Source organism: Gorilla gorilla, chromosome 2 (assembly GCF_029281585.2).
Source record: "Gorilla gorilla gorilla isolate KB3781 chromosome 2, NHGRI_mGorGor1-v2.1_pri, whole genome shotgun sequence".
NCBI lineage: Eukaryota > Metazoa > Chordata > Mammalia > Primates > Hominidae > Gorilla > Gorilla gorilla.
Genome location: NC_086017.1, coordinates 124,868,606 through 124,887,186, shown reverse-complemented (window position 1 = coordinate 124,887,186; position 18,581 = coordinate 124,868,606). Strand labels below are relative to the sequence as shown.

At 38.0% G+C, this 18,581-nt stretch overlaps 1 protein-coding gene across 7 annotated transcripts in view; it reads left to right on the top strand.

The window, feature by feature from the left end:
- Nucleotides 1–18,581, top strand: part of CCDC191 (coiled-coil domain containing 191) — a 92,978-nt gene that overhangs the window by 42,746 nt on the left and 31,651 nt on the right. For all 7 annotated transcript variants that reach the window (XM_031009335.3, XM_055381656.2, XM_063704039.1 and 4 more), the window contains 5 exons: nucleotides 2,693–2,942; nucleotides 7,668–8,122; nucleotides 8,884–8,993; nucleotides 11,103–11,185; nucleotides 11,945–12,046. In XM_031009335.3, coding sequence (XP_030865195.3) covers nucleotides 2,693–2,942; nucleotides 7,668–8,122; nucleotides 8,884–8,993; nucleotides 11,103–11,185; nucleotides 11,945–12,046 — 1,000 coding nt within the window. The remainder of the gene's footprint in view (nucleotides 1–2,692; nucleotides 2,943–7,667; nucleotides 8,123–8,883; nucleotides 8,994–11,102; nucleotides 11,186–11,944; nucleotides 12,047–18,581) is intronic.

The window sequence follows — 18,581 nt, the reverse complement described above, 5'->3', positions numbered from 1 at the left end:
TAGCGTTCTTCTTCTGACTTGTAAATTCCAAAACATGCACCAGTCACCTAGTATCATTGAGTGTTCATCCTGGGCAGCAAGGTTCATACTTAAATTCCTATTCAAACCTTTTGTATTTTATATTCTTAGATGAGCAGAGACTGCCTTTCTCTGCATGCAGTTATATATCATTGTGATGATCAATTTATATACTCTGGCTAGAAATTCCCTGATTTCAGATTGCAAGGAAATTGGGATAGGCTATTTTTCATAAGGGAACTCTGCCCTTCCATTTATGATTATCTGGCACCTATGTCTGAAACCATTTCTTTAGGTGAGCATACCAAAGTAAGTTGCATCTGACTAAGGTTTAAGAAATTTAAGTGATTTTTCGCTTTTAGAAATATTTATGTTTTAGTGTTATCTTTTAGAAAGTATAGAAATTGGTTTATATGCAACATTGTCACTCTGCTGAAGTGAGCTACAAGAGAACAGTAGTGGAACTATCCTTGTCTCTGGATCTCTAGCTTCTGTGCTTCTGCCTTTCTGCCTCAAACCACAAATACAGATATCATAACTACATTTTCTGTTTTTTCTTTTTTACTTTTTTTTTTCTTTGACACAGGGTCTCACTCTGTTGCCCAGGCTGGAGTGCAGTGGCACAATCTCGGCTCACTGCAATTTCCACTTCCCAGGCTCAGGTGATCCTCCCACTTCAGCCTCCCAAGTAGCTGGGACTACAGGCACTCACCACCACACCCAGCTAATTTTTATATTTTTTGTAGAGATGAAGTTTCACTATGTGGCCCAAGTCTCAAACTCCTGGGCTCAAGTGATCCACTCACCTCGGCCTCCCAAATTCCTGCGATTACAGGCATCAGCCACTGCGCCTGGCCAACTACATTTTCATATCCCCGCACAACCATTATAGAGTGGGCTTTAAGCCCTATATTGAACATGCATTTTTTTACTCATTTTCTTACTTTTTTAGTCTTGTTATAGTTACAGAAGTGTTTCTCTCTTTGCCTTTTCATAATGTCCAAATAATCTCCTTGACAGTCAAAACCCCAGTGCTGCTTTTGGCTATTTGTGCTGTAAAAACAGGAAATTAATACATCAGGTAAATTTCACACTCCTCCTTCCAGAGCAGATTGATGGAAATTGAATTTCACATTAATCAGACACAGCAATGTACATCTTCTATCCTGTAGAAATTTTTGATTTTTACTCACTTGAATAAAGTGTTACAGGGTTTTTTTGTTCACTATTTATACACTGATTTTTGGAGCTTTGTTCTTACCTGTGTTGCTATCTGATTTATTGTTATTTCTTCTAAAATTTTTATTTCAAGATTATTCAGTCTCAGATATTTGTTTTCATAAAAGTAAAACATACATAAATGTTTATTACCACCTATATTATACTTTTATTACAAAAACCATCAGTGAGTGAATTTCTAAGTATTTATTGAGTACCTATCAATGCATTAGAAGGAAACAATTAAATATAATGAAATATGCTGTTAGCAGGGTTGCTTATTTTTAAAAGAAATATAGAATAGATTAGAAATATCAGAGTATATCTCTTGTGGTAAGGGTAAATATTATTTGGTGAAACTTTTACACACACACACACACACATATATTGAGTCACAATGTGGCATTTTTTCTTACTGTAGGTTGCAGTCAAAAAAAGGTTTAAAAGTCATATAAACATTTAAGAACTGTAGAAATGGTCTCCTGACTCACTGAGTTAAGAACTTTATGATTTGCTTGATATGAGCCCAAAGAGTCCATGAGGAGACTTAAGCATTATGTATGTTTAACAGAAATGGATATGGAGAACTTATATGAGTCACCTTTCCAAGATACAATCCAGTGTGTGTCTAAACAGTATATTTTGAACCTCAAAGCTGATCCCTGATACTACATAATAAGTTCCACACTCACAGCTAAGTTCTTCAGGATAATAACCATTCACTTATAGATAGATCTCAGACCTCTATGTTTGAATCAAAGTGAGCTCTTCCTTAGGAAGGTGTAGAAAATAAATGAGTTCCATGAGACCAGGGGCCTTGCCTTTGCCCTTCACACATCTAGTGCTTAGCAAGTACCTTCTTGGGGCAGACATGCATTCAGTTCAAGGGTTTGGTAAATGAGTCCTTCTCTTTAGCAGTCCTTTCCCTGACCAGTTCTTCTTTCACAAGATCAACCCTCAGTGTTACTTTGATTTTTGTAAGCCTTTTACTTAAATTATTGACAGTTTAACTTGTTAAGTGTTATAATTTTGTTGCTTTCTCTTTCTCCTAAACCTGTCTTTTTAAAATTTTCGTGCATAGCTGAACCTCTGTCTCCCTCATGCATTCATCTTTTTAAAGTCATTACTTGTGTACCTCTTCTTTTTGCTCTTTCCCCTCCAAAAGCTTTCAGAAACTATGGTAATCAAAAACATGTAACATGCCCTTGTGACATGAGAACAGAACAGTTCCTCTTTCTTCTTGAAGGTAATCTGTTGAAGTGCTGACACCTTCTATGAGGAGATCCTTTGCACTGGGGAATTTATAAAGCAATTTCATTTAGCTTAATATAAAATGTTAAGCGAGAGCTAAGATGGAGCATTTCTAGAACCCTTTTGGACTTATGTTTCATTTATATTATCAATTAACAAACTGTAAATGGCTTCTTTATTTTAATGGAAGTGCTTTGTTGCTTAGAAAACAACAACTGGCCACTGAGTATAACCGGAAACAAGTTCTCCGACACTGCTTTACAGAATGGCAGCATTGGCATGGCGCCGAGCTCCTGAAGAGAGAGCTGGCTCTCACAAAAGAGGAAACTAGGAAGAAGATGGATGCACTGCTGCAGGCAGCATCACTGGGGAAACTCAGTGCCAATGGGTTATCAGGCATCAGTCTACCTGAGGAGGCAACAGCCATGGTGGGTCCACCAGTAAAAAATGGACAGGTACGTTGTTTTTCCTGCTTAGTAAACACTTGCATTTGAGGTTTGTGCTTTTATAGCTGGTATGTCAGTCATTGTCAGATTGCCTTGTCTAGGCTATCAAAAGATTAGAGCTGCCTCAATGCACTACCTTTCAGGCAGTGTTTATTTCCTTGAATTGAATCTTCTTTTTATAATCATATATAAACTTTGGCATCATTGGAAGTTAGTAGGGATTTAATATCGAAAGGGCATTTAAAACAACTAAGTAAAATATTTGTTTAGGAAAAGACAGGTAAAGCACTGTCTATAACTCTTGAACTCCCCTTTTTGATCATCAGACATTTCCTATCTAAATGAGTTTGTGACTTACAAGAGGGGAAATTTAAAATTTTTCTTTTTCTAATAAGAAAAGTCATATGTACTAATTGTAGCAATTTGATAGAAAATCACAGAGAAAAAACTCCTATAATTCTGTCATCTGTAGATAATCACTAATAACATGTTAAAGTATAGCCATCTAGTCTTTAAGCATATGCAAATTTATCTCTTAATATTTTATTTAGCTTTTAAATTTTCTTTAGTCAGGCCACTGAGGAACTCTAGTCTGCCAAAATTCAGGAAAAGGAAGGCCATGTTTTTTTTTCTTCTTAATACTAATACTTACTGTTCTTCTAAAAAAAAAATTACGTTTTCACAATATAACATGAGCATTTTCTGTCATTACATACACTTCTGCAATAGTAGTTCTCAACTGAGAGTATACCTCAGAATCACATCTACTAAAACAGAATTTTTGGGTGTGGGGCAGCTCTTTTTTTTTTAAGTTCCGCAAGTGGACGTAATACATATCCCCTGTCTAAGGACTAGTATTCTGTGCCACCATTTTGTAATGGCTACATGATATTCTGTAATGAACCATAAGCTGGAATTTGTTTAGCTCCTGTATTACTGGAATTTAAGTTGTTTCCAGTTTGCCGCCATTGTGAACAATGCTTCAGTGAACATCCTAGTAGCTAAATCTGCACATATCCATAATGCTTTACTTAGGATAATACCTAAAAATGGAATGCATGTTCTATTTTCATCTTATTATTGCTTCAACATTTGTATCTCTTTGATTACTAGTAAGGTTAAACATTTTTATATTGAATATACACTTGTGCACCACATAGCAATGTTTTGGCGAATGACTGACCACATACACAGTGGTGGTCCCACAAGATTATAATGGAGCCAAAAAGTTCCTCTTGCTTAGTGACTTCTTGATGATCTTGACCCTGTGTAGTCCTTGGCTAATATGTGTGTTTGTATCTTAGTTTTTAACAAAAATGTGTTTTAAAATTTTTTTAAAAAACAACCTCTTTAAAAACAGGAAAAAAAAAGCTTATGGAATAAGTATATAAAGAAGGAAAATATTTTTGTACAGCTGTGCAATGTTTGTGTTTTAAGCTGTTACTTTATAAAAGAGTCAAAAAGTTAATAATTTAGAAGTTTATAAAATAGAAAGTTACAGTAAGCTAGGATTAATTCATCACTGAAGAAAAAAAATTCTAATAAATTTAGTGTAGCCTAAGTATACAATGTCTATGAAGTCTGCACTAGTATATAATAATGTCCTAGGCCTTCACATTCACTCATCTAGAGCAACTTCCAGTCCTGCAAGTGCCATTCATGGTAAGTGCCCCCATACAGGTGTACCATTTTTTATCTTGTATACTGTTTTTACTGTACCTTTTCTATGTTTAGATATGCAAATACTTCCCATGTGTTACAGTTGCCTACAGTATTCCGTATAGTAACATCCTGCCCTGGTTTGTAGACCAGGGGCAATAGGCTATACCATATAGCCTAGATGCAGTAAACTATACCATCCTGGTTTGTATAAGTACACTCTACAGTGTTTACACAACAAAATCACCTATTTCTCAGAACAAATCCCCATTATTCAGCAATGCATGACTGTATATATATCTATATATGGATGTAGTAAGATACAGATATACAGTGACTTGTCTCTTCATGCCCTTTGTCCATTTTTCTGTTTGATATCTTTTTCTTATTTATAAGAGTTCTTTATATTTTAAGACTATTGATGCTTTTATTATTATATATTGCAAACATTTTTTCCATTTTGTCATTTGTCTTTTTGGTTTAGTTATGGTGTTTGGTATTATACACAGTTGTTAAGTTTTTATAAAGTCAATCCTGTCGGCTTCTTCTTTTATCACTGCTCTTGTCATGTTTAGAAAACCTTGTGGAGATGAGCTTCTACCCCCTCACCTCCACCCTCCACATAATGCTGTTAAGTACTTAATTCAGACATGTGAAATTAAATTGTGCACTAGAGGGTCCCCAGCCTTGCTTTTTACCCTGATTATTGCTAGCAAGTAGGCTAGTTTTCATTTAAGCTTATTCTCTCAGCAAGGGGGGATCAGGAAGATGCTTGTTGGGACTTATGTGTAACATTTTGGTCCCTTCCCCTAGGCAATGTATCTACCTTTATGGCAGATAATTTTGTCTCCATTGAGACCCAAGACAGACTTCTATCTTAAGAAACAGCTGTATGGAACCTTTTACCTTACAAAGTGCCACTGTTCTTAAATGAAAAAAAAAAAAGTCAGCAGAAAGTATTTTTCACCTGTGCAAAACAGAAAAATTACTATATATATGTAGTAATTTGTATATATATAGTAATATATATAGTAATTTATATATATAGTAATATATATAGTAATTTATATATATTTAGACTCAAGGGAACAAAAGCCTCCAAATCTCTGGAATCAAGAACAAAAGACTTTATCAAGAAAGGACAGTATTGTTAAAAATGGAGCAAATGATAATAGAGCCTGTAGAGACTAAGTAAACTAATCTTTTTCCAGAGTGTACAGCAAAACATGAACAAGTGAAAATATAAAATCTTTAGTTAGATGCTCATTAATTATACAGTCATAGGAACTCATGTACTAAGAACACACAAACTGTACCTTGAATTTTTCCAAAATTATCAGTTAGCTAATAGGTGATTTTCTCTAATTAAGTCAGACTATTCACTCCTGCTCTATTAAGTACTATCTGTACCACTAAGCTTTTCCTTCATGTTATTTTCATGTTAAAAAGTTACCATGATCCAAAAGAAACCCTGTCGCTTTACTCAGGGCTTTGACACAGTCTTGCTAGGTTAATAAGGTGTCATTACCACCAAGTTTAAAAGAACCTAAAACATATACCCTGCTTGATATAAATTGCTTAAGCAGGTGTTCTCATGAATAAGTGTTCACTGACATTACTGAAATAAAAGGTTACTTTTAAAAGTGTTTAACATGTCAGAGTTTCCATATATCACATCTTTCGTTTCAGTTGAGTCTATGGAAAGCATTTCTATAATCGTGAAAAATATTTTTGAGTCCCTAAGGATGGGGTCCTGTTAGAACAAGAAGCTTCTGATATTTAGATAGCTCATAGCATTTTTCTCTTTAAGCCATTGCAGATGGCAGAATCAAAAACTTAGACCTTAGAACATGGACTCAAACCATTCTAGAAGAGACATTTTAATATGACATTATTTTGGCCAAGATAGCTGTTTCTGAATAAAAATTCTTGTTTCCTTCCCCTCTGTATAGAACTTGTAATTGAGTATGGTACCTCAGTCTATTAAATGGGATTTATGTAATAAAGCTTTGAAAACTAGTGATATGCTAATACAAAATATTATTAGGTAACATTATTCTTATGTAATGCAGATATTTGCCCAGTGATCCTGAGCTTCCAAATATTTCCCACCCATAGATAGTTTGTAATGCAGATATTTGCCCAGTGATCCTGAGCTTCCAAATATTTCCCACCCATAGATAGTTCAGGAATAGCTGGAAACGGTTAGCTAGGCTTTAACGGGAACTTGATGCTGAAATAAATAAATATCCTATACTATGGCATATGATTAATTTACTAGTGTCAGGAGAGGCATTGAAAGAAAAGAGATATATTATTCATTTGTAAAGATATTCTTTGGTTTTCAGACATTCTCAAGAAAGAATATATCCTTTGCCACAACATCTTCAAATTTCCACTAAAATTCAGAGTCAATTTATGCATATTAAATTCATGTTTTATATATATATCTGGAGTAACCTTGCCTAATTCAGAAATGAACTGTCCAAATTAGAAATTTATAAGAGAAGATTTTTGCTATTACGAATGTCCTGGCCCATGGCAATGGTTCATACAGCTGTAGCCACTCTCCCAGTTTTCTTTTTTTTTGAGCCAGGGTCTCACTGTGTTGCCCAGGCTGGAGTTCAGTAGCACAATCTCAGCCCACTGCAACCTCCACTTCCCGGGTTCAAGCGATTCTCCTGCATCAGCCTCCTGAGTAGCCGGGATTACAGGTGCATACCACCATGCCTGGCCAACTTTTGTACCTTTAGTAGAGACAGGGTTTCACCATGTTGGCCAGGCTGGTCTCAATCTCCTGACCTTAAGTGATCTGCCCACCTCGGCCTCCCAACGTGCTGGGATTACAGGCGTGAGCCACCACAGCCGGCCACTCTCCCAGTTTTCATGGTGAGCAGCAATGCATGTTTTAAGAGTGGTGGCCTCTGAGGTAGTCAGGCCAGGAGCACAGACCACCTTTACCTGCAATACATGGCAGTTGTGCCATTAAACAAAACAATACTGACCTCATGAATGTTGGATTTCATCAGCACAGTCCTTTAAATAGTTGAGCTATAACATGTTTCTCTCTCTCAGGAGACTGCTGTGCCCCCTTTGTGGGAAAAGCCTCCCTTGGGAAGCAGTGGTTGTATGCTCAGTCCTCCCCTGGGAAGAACAACAACAAGCAACTTGCAGGGTTCCCTTCAGAATGTCTCTTTGAGTGCACCTGGCAATAAGCAGCACAAGACCCTGGGTGCTGAACCCTCTCAACAGCCTGGCAGCAACGAGACACTCGGAACTACCAGCCAGAAAGCAGAACCACTTTGCTTGGGTCATTTCCACAACCGCCATGTCTTCCAGCAACAGCTGATTGAGAAGCAAAAGAAGAAACTTCAGGAACAGCAGAAAACAATTCTCGACCTGAAGAAAAACCAGCAGCTGGCAGAGGCTCAGTGGGCAGCAGAGCGTGCCTTAGCAGTCACAGATGCACAGAGCCACCTGCTGTCAAAGCCCAGAGAAGAGGAACCAAGAACCTGCCAGATGCTTGTGAAGTATGTCTGTTCTATCAGAACTCTCTGGACTCATTTTAAGGGGTTTTTCACTTTGGGCTCCTGAGCTTCTTTGCCCTGCTTCTGAGCCCCATGATTGTTCCTTTTCCTTGATTTTGCACTCTCAAAGCAAAGAAGCCTAGTTATGACTAGTATATGACAGGCATAGATAGTCAAGGATGCCTGTAAGGATCCAGTTATACTGTTAGCATTTGGGTCACGGCTGCCTTTGAGGATCTCTGTTACTATGCCAGTTAAAGAGAAAAATGCTGTCTTGCTCTATTTCTGGGTTTCTAGCTATGTTAAGTGCTGAGAAGCCAAGTCAGACAACATCAGGTCCACATGGAGCAGCCCCTGGGCTGGCTTATTTCCTAGCTTAAATTTGTAGTTGTTAGGAATAAAACAAAACATCTTTGAGCCTCAAATAAGAGCCCAAGTTTCTCAAAAGCCATGTAAGATGGTTTCAGTTGTGCTTGAGACATACTCATTGCATGTGGTAAATGGTAGGATAAGATGTGGTGACACCTATGGATTTGAAGCATTAGGATGGGAGTCAGAGTACCTGACTCACTGTGTAGACTCATGCCGATCACACAACCTTTCCATACCTCATTACACATATTTATGGAGTGGATATAATATGTAGTTATCTCAGAGAGTAGGGATTCATTAAGGTCTGTAAAAGGCTTTGAGCATCTCAGGTCAAAGGACTTTGAAGGAAACTGGTTAGTAGTCTAAATTCCTTTCCTTTATTTTTTCCCTAGTTCACCTGTTGCTTCCCCTGGGACTGAAGGCAGAAGTGACTCCCGAAATTCTCTTTCTGGACTCAGAAGGAAACCAAAGCAACTGATGACACCGCATCCCATACTAAAAGGCAGGGCTGTCTCGGTGGTGGCCTTGGTGGTTGTTATCTTCTCTCCTAGAGTAGAATGTGTACACTGGGACTGAATTCTGGCAACTCTTGAGGTTTTGAGACTTGGCAGAACCTGACATCAAAAATCTCAGAATGGTAGACATGTGAGGAGTGGAGTACACCAGAGAGCCCCACTACTTTTTTCCTGCCCCTTTTGCCAACCTTTTTGGCATTCCCAGCCAACACACACACAAAAAAACATAGCTGAAAGGTGTATCATTTTTCTGTGATTTGAGATTTGGATTGTGAAAAAAAAAAAAAAGGGATAATTACACAAATGAGAAAACTCTGAGTAACTGCCAAGGACAAACACTGATAAAGGACACCTGTCATTGTACTTTGTTAATGTTCAAATTTGATCAGTTTACAGTAATCCAAGATAAGTTATTATATCATTTTATAATATAACTTGTTGATAGGATTTTAGTAATAAAACCTACAACCAGATATGTTAATTTGATAACATTTTTGATGCATCTAGAAACACTTATTTATTATTTGGTACAGGCAGGGTCTTCCTGTGTTGCCCAGGCTGGTCTCAAACTCCTGGCCTCAAGCAGTCCTCCCACCTCAACATCCCTAAGTGTTGGGATTATAGGCAAGAACCACTGCACCTGGCCAGAAACCCTTATTTAAACTAAACTATACGAATAGAAGCATTCTTCAGAACCCACCTAGTGAATCTGCTAATTGTTTTTACTATATGCTTAGTCCTTCACTGTACTTATGTTTGCATGTGGTGGTTGGCACTTTGACAATTATATTGTGGTTTGTAAATTTGATTTTTTACCTGTGACAAGATTGCTGGTTTAACAAGAAGTAATTACAAATGAAAGACACTGTGCCTGCAGTCAATTCCTATTAATGAAGAAATTGGCAGTCTTTGCATTAACTATCTGCCAGGACAGCAATTTATGCTGTCTTTGCCTATCATTAGGCTTGGTCAGTAAATGCCCAGTTAAGTGTGATTATTTTTTTAAAATTATTGTTTGGTCAAGGAGTTAGCTATTTTAGAAGCCCAGTCTACTTTCAAGTAGTCTTTTAATGATTAGATCTAGAAAAGATGGGCAAAGGGCATATTACCAGAGACTCTGCTTCTTAGGGGTCTCTTACTTTAATCCCCTAGTCTATTTCTGCCTTCTTAGAGACAATTTCACTCTTGCCATCTGTGGCACTACCATTCTTTTTCAGCAAAGCAGACACTTAATATCTGTAAGAAATAGCCTGGTGAGTTTTTTGTTTATTAATTCTTAAAACTTGGACTTAAATTCTTTTCTCTAAAATATGGCACAAGGAACTGAAAGTAACTATTGGCTGGCTTAGGTGAGCAGAACTTGATACTCCTCCCATCCATGCCCCTCTTCCTATGAAAGCCCCAACTGATTATAGAGTCATATTATCAGACCATCTTGCACATTTGTTTCTTTTGGATCGATATTTAATAGCCTGTCAAGAACAGGAGTCTGACACTCAAATTCATTCAGATGCCAGTTCTCCAAATGCCTGGTACAATTCCATTTCCTGCCCATCTGTATATCCAGGCCTTAAAACTAGATTCAAATATATTCATCGTGACCCCAAACTTTAGTTTGTTTGTTGTTGTTCTTATATATACAGACATATGTACAGTGACTTAAGAAAAATTAGCAGATTCAATAGGATTTGAGGAACGATTCTACTCTCAAAGTACTTGTTAGATGTAATTAAAGTTTTCTGCATTCATCAAACGTATAATCAAATTAGAATTCTGGTTTCTGGGTTTCATATACTAAAAGTCTATCATCAAGGCACATTATAAATCAGTAAACAATTATTTTAATAAAAATGTAAACAAAATAATTAATTTATAAATTGTTCCTCATTGCTGAGGATGGGATAGTAGGTCTTTAACCTGTAGAGTATATAAGTTCTATTTATCTCTATATATTTTCTGAGATTGTGAACATTCAACTTACAAGAAAACCCTAATAATAACACTAAATTTTACTATGAAATGGAGACATTTCTCTTGCAGTGTTCCTCATATTTTTTCAATATAAAAAATATTAGAACTCTGTTACTATTTTCTAGCTATGGAAGAGAGAGCAGTTCAACGAGCTGAACGTAGGCGGATCTTGGCAGAGAAGAAGAAAAAACAAGAAGAAGAAAAATTGGTAATAGATTCAAAATGCAAACTGAGTCAAAAAAGAAGGATTTGTCCAGGTCTTTCTTAAAAAATGAAACCTTGCTTTTTCAGAACTCCTGAGACAATAGAGTTACATCAACTTTGGAAATGGTTTTTTGGCCTAGTGGCCTGAATTCTGTGACAATTTTAGGAAAATAAGGGGGACAGAAACATCAACATCATTAACACAGCAGGAAGAAAATGTTATGAAAGTTGATGAGAGCCAGCAGATTAGAAGATTTACACATAACCAAGATTAGTGTATTATAGGTAGATGTCTGACCTACTGAATTTGCAAAGGGGGATAGTTCTTATTTTCCAAAGTTTTGACCTAGACTATCCAAAGTAAATTTTGTAACTACCAAGAAAAAATAAACAGTTCCAACAATTGGGGGTTTTCTGGTGAAATGAAAGAAAACCTTTTTCCCCCTAAACTGTTTCTAACTTGGAGTTAGTTTTTCACAGATGACAGTAAGAACTAAAAAGTAATCATTTTTTAATGAAAGATTGGTGATCTTATTTATGATCAGTCTTACCTTCCCAAGTAGAAAAGGATTCTTTTGGAGAAACTTTTAAGTTACATAACTGATGACAGGTTGATTGAGTTTTCTACTTTTATCACAAAGTGCAGACTTCTTCCAGAGATAGGACAGGCACTTTGGTAGACACTTGACTATCCTAAACATAAAAGATCACATTCCTGTTCAAATTGAGGCTTCTGATATTTCTGGGTTCTAATCTCAATCAGGCCCAGTTAAAGGCCCAAGAGGAGGAACGTCAGAAAAGGGAGGCAGAAGAAAAGGAGGCACAGCTTGAAAGAAAACGAGAAGAGAAGAGACTGAAGAAAATGGTTAGTATTGTCTATTTGGTCAGTCCCTGTATCTTGAGGCTTGCTGTGTGTGATACTGTGGCCCTATCCACCTTCTTTAACCCAGAACTTCTATCTGGAATACTCTTCTCTCACCCTCACTTCTTTTCTCTATCTTACTTAGTGAAAAGCTACTCATTCTTCAGATTTCAGCTAAAACAGAACTTTGTCCAGATTAGCCTTTCCTGCCCTGCCCACCCTCCTCTCCACTCAGAATTAGGTTGGGTCCCCCTTTGTGGACTCTCATCAAGTATCTTCCCTTCGGAACATTATTGACAGTTATCATTGTGCATTTGTTTTATGGCTGTTTTATTCATTTCTACATCCCCAACTAAACTGTAATCTCCATAAGGGTTAAGGGAACAGTCTGATGTTGTTCACTATTGTATTGGCACCCAGCAGATATGTGTTTAATGAGTGAATAAATGAATGAACAAATGGAAGAAGAAGTGATAATACACACAGAAATAATAATACACACAGAAGAAATAAGAGAAAAAGCTCTTACTCTAAGGTTATTAAATTCTGCTTGGGAAGATAAGGCCTAAAAATGCAAACGTGTCAGAGACACTGTAGTAGAGTATTTGCCATCATGTGCTACATAGACGAAAAGAGATCAAGGGGCCAGACATGGTGGCTCACACCTGTAATCCCAGCACTTTTGGGAGGCTGAGGTGGGAGGATTGCTTGAGCCCAGTAGTTTGAGGCTAGCCTGGGCAAGATGTTAAGACCCTGCCTCAATAAAAAAAAAATTTTAATCATCTGGGCGCAGTGACACCTGCCTATAATCACCAGCTACTTGGGAGGCTAAGGCGGGAGGAATCCTTGAGCCCAGGAGTTCGAGGCAGCAGTGAGCTGTCATTGTGCCACTGAGCTCCAACCTGGGCAGCAAAGTAAGACCATCTCTAAGAAAAAAAAAGAGAGAGAGAGAGATCAAGAAAGTCATATAAGGTATGTTTCATGAAGAATTTGGAGAAATTAGAGGTATTTTCATGAAAAGGAAATTTGAATGGAGAATTGTATTAGTCAGGATTCTCCAGAAAAAGAGAACCAGTAGGACATATAGACAGAGGGAGACTTATTTTGAGAAATTGGCTCACGCAATTATGGAAGCTGAGAAGTCTCATGATCTGCCATCTGCCATCTGGAGACCCAAGAAACCCAGTGGTGTAATTCCAGTTCAAGTCTGAAGGCTCAGAATCAGGGGAGTTGATGGCATAAATCTCAGTCAAAGAGCAAGAGAAGACCAATATCCCAGCTCCAGATGGGGGGCAGGAAGCAAAAAGGGGCAAATTCTTCCTTCCTCCTCCTTTTTGAAAGTTCTATTCAGGCTCTCAGCAGATTGGATGATGCCCACCAACATTAGTGAGGGCAATCTACTTTACTAAGGCCACCAACTCAAATGCTAATCTTATCGAGAGACATCCTTAAAGACACATCCAAAAATAATGTTTAATCTAGCACCCCATGGTATAGTCAAGTTGACACATAAAATTAGCCATCACAAGTCCACCCCTTGTCAACATGGCACCCATGCACATCTCCTTAAACCATAGTTAATCTGCAAATAAAGACAATAGCACGATCATAATTCCACCTAACATGATACAACTATCCAGCATACAACTAAAAACATACTAAACCATTCCTCAGAAGAAGAGGTAAAGTCCTTGTGTGATGTTTACTCTTCTCCATGATATCCCATAACTTAAATACTTAAATAACATAAATAGCATAAATGATATAATATTAGTAACTTAAATATTGTGATAGAAAGTTACAGTATAAAAGAATAAGAGGAAAGAAAATGCATAAATGTATTCATAGCAAAATAAGGAGAAAATACTCATGACACAGTTTTTGTTTCTACAACTGGTTACATGGTCGTAACTGGTATTTATAAATACCTTCTTCCACTACCCCTCCATATTCCCCTTGCCTTCAGCAAGCACCTCAGCTGCTTGTGATTCTCTACCCAACAGGTGACCCAAACCTTCATTCCTAAAGTCACAGCAACATTCATAGTCCTGCCTGGATTAGGTTGTAGTTTTCCATTTACTCTAATTACAGGACAATGTTATACTAAGAGACACCCTAACAAATCTCCTGTATTCCAAATGTATTCTTCCTTACCTTCATGTAGAGTAGTAGTTCAGTTTCCCCTTGGCAGGAAGGATCAGTCACCCCAAGCTAGCCCCATAACTCCCTTCTTTGCCTGTCGATTAAGTGGCACAAGGAGCCCAAAGTGGCCAGGTAGCAGTCAACTTGCAGTTAAGTGGAATCATTATGTCTCTTGGTGAAAGCATTCTTCCCTCTGGAACTAAGACCTCTAGGCTAGTAAAGCATAAAATCATGGGAACAGGAAACCAAAATTTTGCTAGTGGTATTACTAGGGGTAATAGTGTACCATTCTCATTTCCATCCCTTGATTCCTGGGCCCTTGAATCCTGGCTATCAGAGAAAGCATGCCATGTATTGGATACTGATTAAGAGCATGTACGGACTTCTGAAGAACCTTCCGCAGCCCTGCAAGGTATTGCCACCTAGCTGGTGCTATAACTAAGTCTTCAAAGGGCTATTCCATTGTTTGATCAATCCACCTGGTTCTGGATGGTAGGGAACATAGTAAGGCCAGTGAATTCCATGAGCATGGGCCCATTGCTATACTTCTTTGCAGTGAAGTGAGTTCTTTGGTCAGAAGCAACGGTGTGTGGAATACTATGACGGTAGATAAGGTGAATCTGTAAGTCCACAGATGGTGGTTTTAGTAGAATCATTGCATGCAGGGAAAGCAAATCCATATCTAGATAGAGTGTCTGTTCCAGTGAGAACAAAATATAACCCCTTCCTTAATGGAAGCAGCTCACTGTAATTAACCTGCCACCGGGTAGCTTCCTGATCACCCTGGGGAATGGTGCCACATCAGGGACTCATTGTTAGTCTCTTCTGCTGGCAGATTGGGTACTCGGCAGTGCCTTTAGCCAGGTCAGCTGGTGAGTGGAAGTCCATGTTGCTGAGCCCATGCATAACCTCTGTTTCTGCCACCATGGCCATTTTGTTTATGAGCCCATTGGGCGATCTCAGGGGGTCAGGATCATCAGTATCACAGTCTTCCACCTCCACAGTTTGTTCCACTGAAAGGTCTTCAAGGGCACTAACACCGGTGGAGCTGTCATCTCCTATGATAGCGATGCTTTCTTCTTGAATACCTCTTGAAGGACCTGCCTGAGGCTGTTTTATAGTTAACTTTTTTTTTTTTTTTTTTTGAGGCAGAGTTTCACTCTTGTTGCCCAGGCTGGAGTGCAATGGTGCGATCTCGGCTCACTGCAACTTCCGCCTCCCGGGTTCAAGTGATTCTCCTTCCTCAGCCTCCCGAGTAGCTGGGATTACAGTCATGCACCACCACGCCTGGCTAATTTTTGTATTTTTAGTAGAGACCGGGTTTCTCTATGTGGGTCAGGCTAGTCTCGAACTCCTGAACTCAGGTGATCCGCCTGCCTCGGCCTCCCAAAGTGCTGGGATTATAGGCGTGAGCCACCACGCCCAGCCAACTTTTTTTTTTTTAATAAGGAGTACAATCTAAAATAATGATAAAAAGTATAGTGTCATTCTCAAGTATTATGTAGTTCACATAATTGTATATGCTATACTTGTATATGACTGGTAACACAGTAAGTTTGTTTATACTAGCTTTACAACAACTGCTTGAGTAATGTGTGGCACTATGAATTAGAATAACCACAGTATCACTGGGCAATAGGAATTTTTCAGCTCCATTATAACCTTATAGGGCCACGTTGGTACATTCAGTCTTTCATTGACCCAAACATCATTATGTAGCATATGACTGTATATTTATTTTATACTTTGGGTTATTAAAAATACTGTGTTATTTATTTTGTTGCTCAAATTGTTTCAGCTTTGGCCACTGGGAGCCCTTTAAGGTTGGCTCCTATTGTCCCTTTGACATGCCCCCATTATTTTGTGTTTTTTGGGCACTTTACTTTCTGATGCTATTCATCTTTTATTTTTTCATTGCCCTGCCCTCATGAATAAGCCATTTCTCTGAGAGTTCTTAGTTATAAATGGTATTTGGAAAGCAAGATCTAAGTACTGAGGGTCTAATTGCTACTGGGGTGTCACTAATTCTAGGACCTTGGCAGTTGGAGGTAGGTAATATATGTATGCTATGCTATGTATACACACCTATCTGTAATCATTCTGAATCTATCCATCTGTGTGTGTATATGTACATATATGTATGTGAAACTCTACCTAAATATGAGTTCATACTGATGTTTCTGGCTCTAATCCAGCACTAGAGGGTTTATCCTATGCTTCCCTTCTTGCTTATTTGTAAATGCCCTCTGACAGCATGAAACCTGGCTCCCACAATTCATCTATTTACTTATTTGTTCAACCCCAGGATAGATGTAAAGCAGTTTCAGAACTGATTACCCAAACCCCAACGAGAAAAAAATTACCAAATACAGTACAGTGTTTATGTACAGTTCCATTTATCTTTAACCTTATGTTTTCCAATTAAAATCTGGGATACATGTGCAGAACATGCAGGTTTGTTACATAGGTATACATGTGCCATGGTGGTTTGCTGCACCTGTCAACCCATCATCTAGGTTTTAAGCCTGGCATGCATTAGGTATTCGTCCTAATGCTCTCCCTCCCCTTGCCCCCCACCCCCCAGCAGGCCCCAGTGTGTGTTGTTCCTCTCCCTGTGTCCATGTGTTCTCATTGTTCAACTCCCACTTATGAGTGAGAACATGCAGTTTTTGGTTTTCTGTTCCTGTATTAGTTTGCTGAGTATGATGGCTTCCAGCTTCATCCATGTCCCTGCAAAGGACATAATCTCATTCTTTCTTACGGCTGCATAGCATTCCATGGTGTATATGTACCACATTTTCTTTATCCAATCTATCATTGATGGGTATTTGTGTTGGTTCCAAGTCTTTGCTATTGTAAATAGTGCTGCAATAAATATACATGCGCATGAGTCTTTAGCTGGAGGCATCATCCTATTTGACTTCAAACTATACTACAAGGCTACAGTAACCAAAACAGTGTGGTACTGGTACTAAAACAGACATGTAGACCAATGGAACAGAACAGAGACCTCAGAAGTAACACCACACATCTACAACCATCTGATCTTTAACAAACCTGATAAAAACAAGCAATGGGGAAAGGATTCCCTATTTAATAAATGGTGCTGGGAAAACTGGCTAGCCTATGCAAAAAACTGAAACTGGACCCCTTCCTTACACCTTATACAAAAATTAACTCAAGATGGATTAAAGATTTAAATGTAAAACCCAAAACCATAAAAACCCTAGAAGAAAATTTAGGCAATACCATTCAGGACATAGGCATGGGCAAAGACACCAATAGCAATTGCAACAAAAGCCAAAATTGACAAATGGGATCTAATTAAACTAAAAAGCTTCTGCACAGCAAAAGAAACTATCATAAAAGTGAATAGGAGCCTACAGAAAGGGAGAAAATTTTTGCAATCTATCCATCTGACAAAGGTCTAATATCCAGAATCTATAAAGAACTTAAATGTACAAGAAAAAAACAAACAGTCTCATCAAAAAGTGGGCAAAGGATATGAACAGACACTTCTCAAAATAAGACATTTATGCAGCCAAAAAAACATATGAAAAAAAAGCTCATCATCACTGATCATTAGAGAAATGCAAATCAAAACCACAATGAGATTCTATCTCACACTAGTCAGAATAGCGATTAGTAAAAAGTCAAGAAACAATAGATGCTGGTGAGGCTGTGGAGAAATTAGGAACACTTTTACACTGATGGTGGGACTGTAAACTAGTTCAACCATTGTGGAAGACAGTGGCGATTCCTCAAGGATCTAGAACCAGAAATACCATTTGACACAGCAGTCCCATTACTAGGTATATACCCAAAGCGATACAAATCATTCTACTAAAATAAGTTTTAAGTTACTTAGGTCAGCTCCTATTTTTCCCTAGGTCAGCACTTATTTTCCCCAGCTCCTTGAGTACAGTTTTGTCATTTGTTTTTAATACAATCAGATTCATTTGTCACAGGGTACATTCCATCCTGGAATCCCTGACATTCTGGTTGATTTTGTTGTTTTTCTACTTTAAAGTTGACTCTTGGTAATGTACAGTGCTATGGCTTTTAACAAATGCAGAGTATTATAAAAAGCAGTTCCTTCATGTTACAACTTCCTCTGTATACCCTTCATTTTTAAATTTTTATAGATTTAGGGGGTATAAATGCAGTTTTGTTACATGGATATATTGTGGAGTGCTGAAGTCTGGGCTTTAGTGTACCCATCACTCAAATAGTGAACATTGTACCCAGTGGGACATCCGCCAGCCCCTAACCCCTGGCAAACACGGATTTGTTTTCTATCCCTATGTGTTTTGCCTTTTCCAGAAGTCATATCAGTGGATTCATACAGTGTTACTTTTTTCACTTAGTAAAATGCATTTATGATTCATCCATTTTG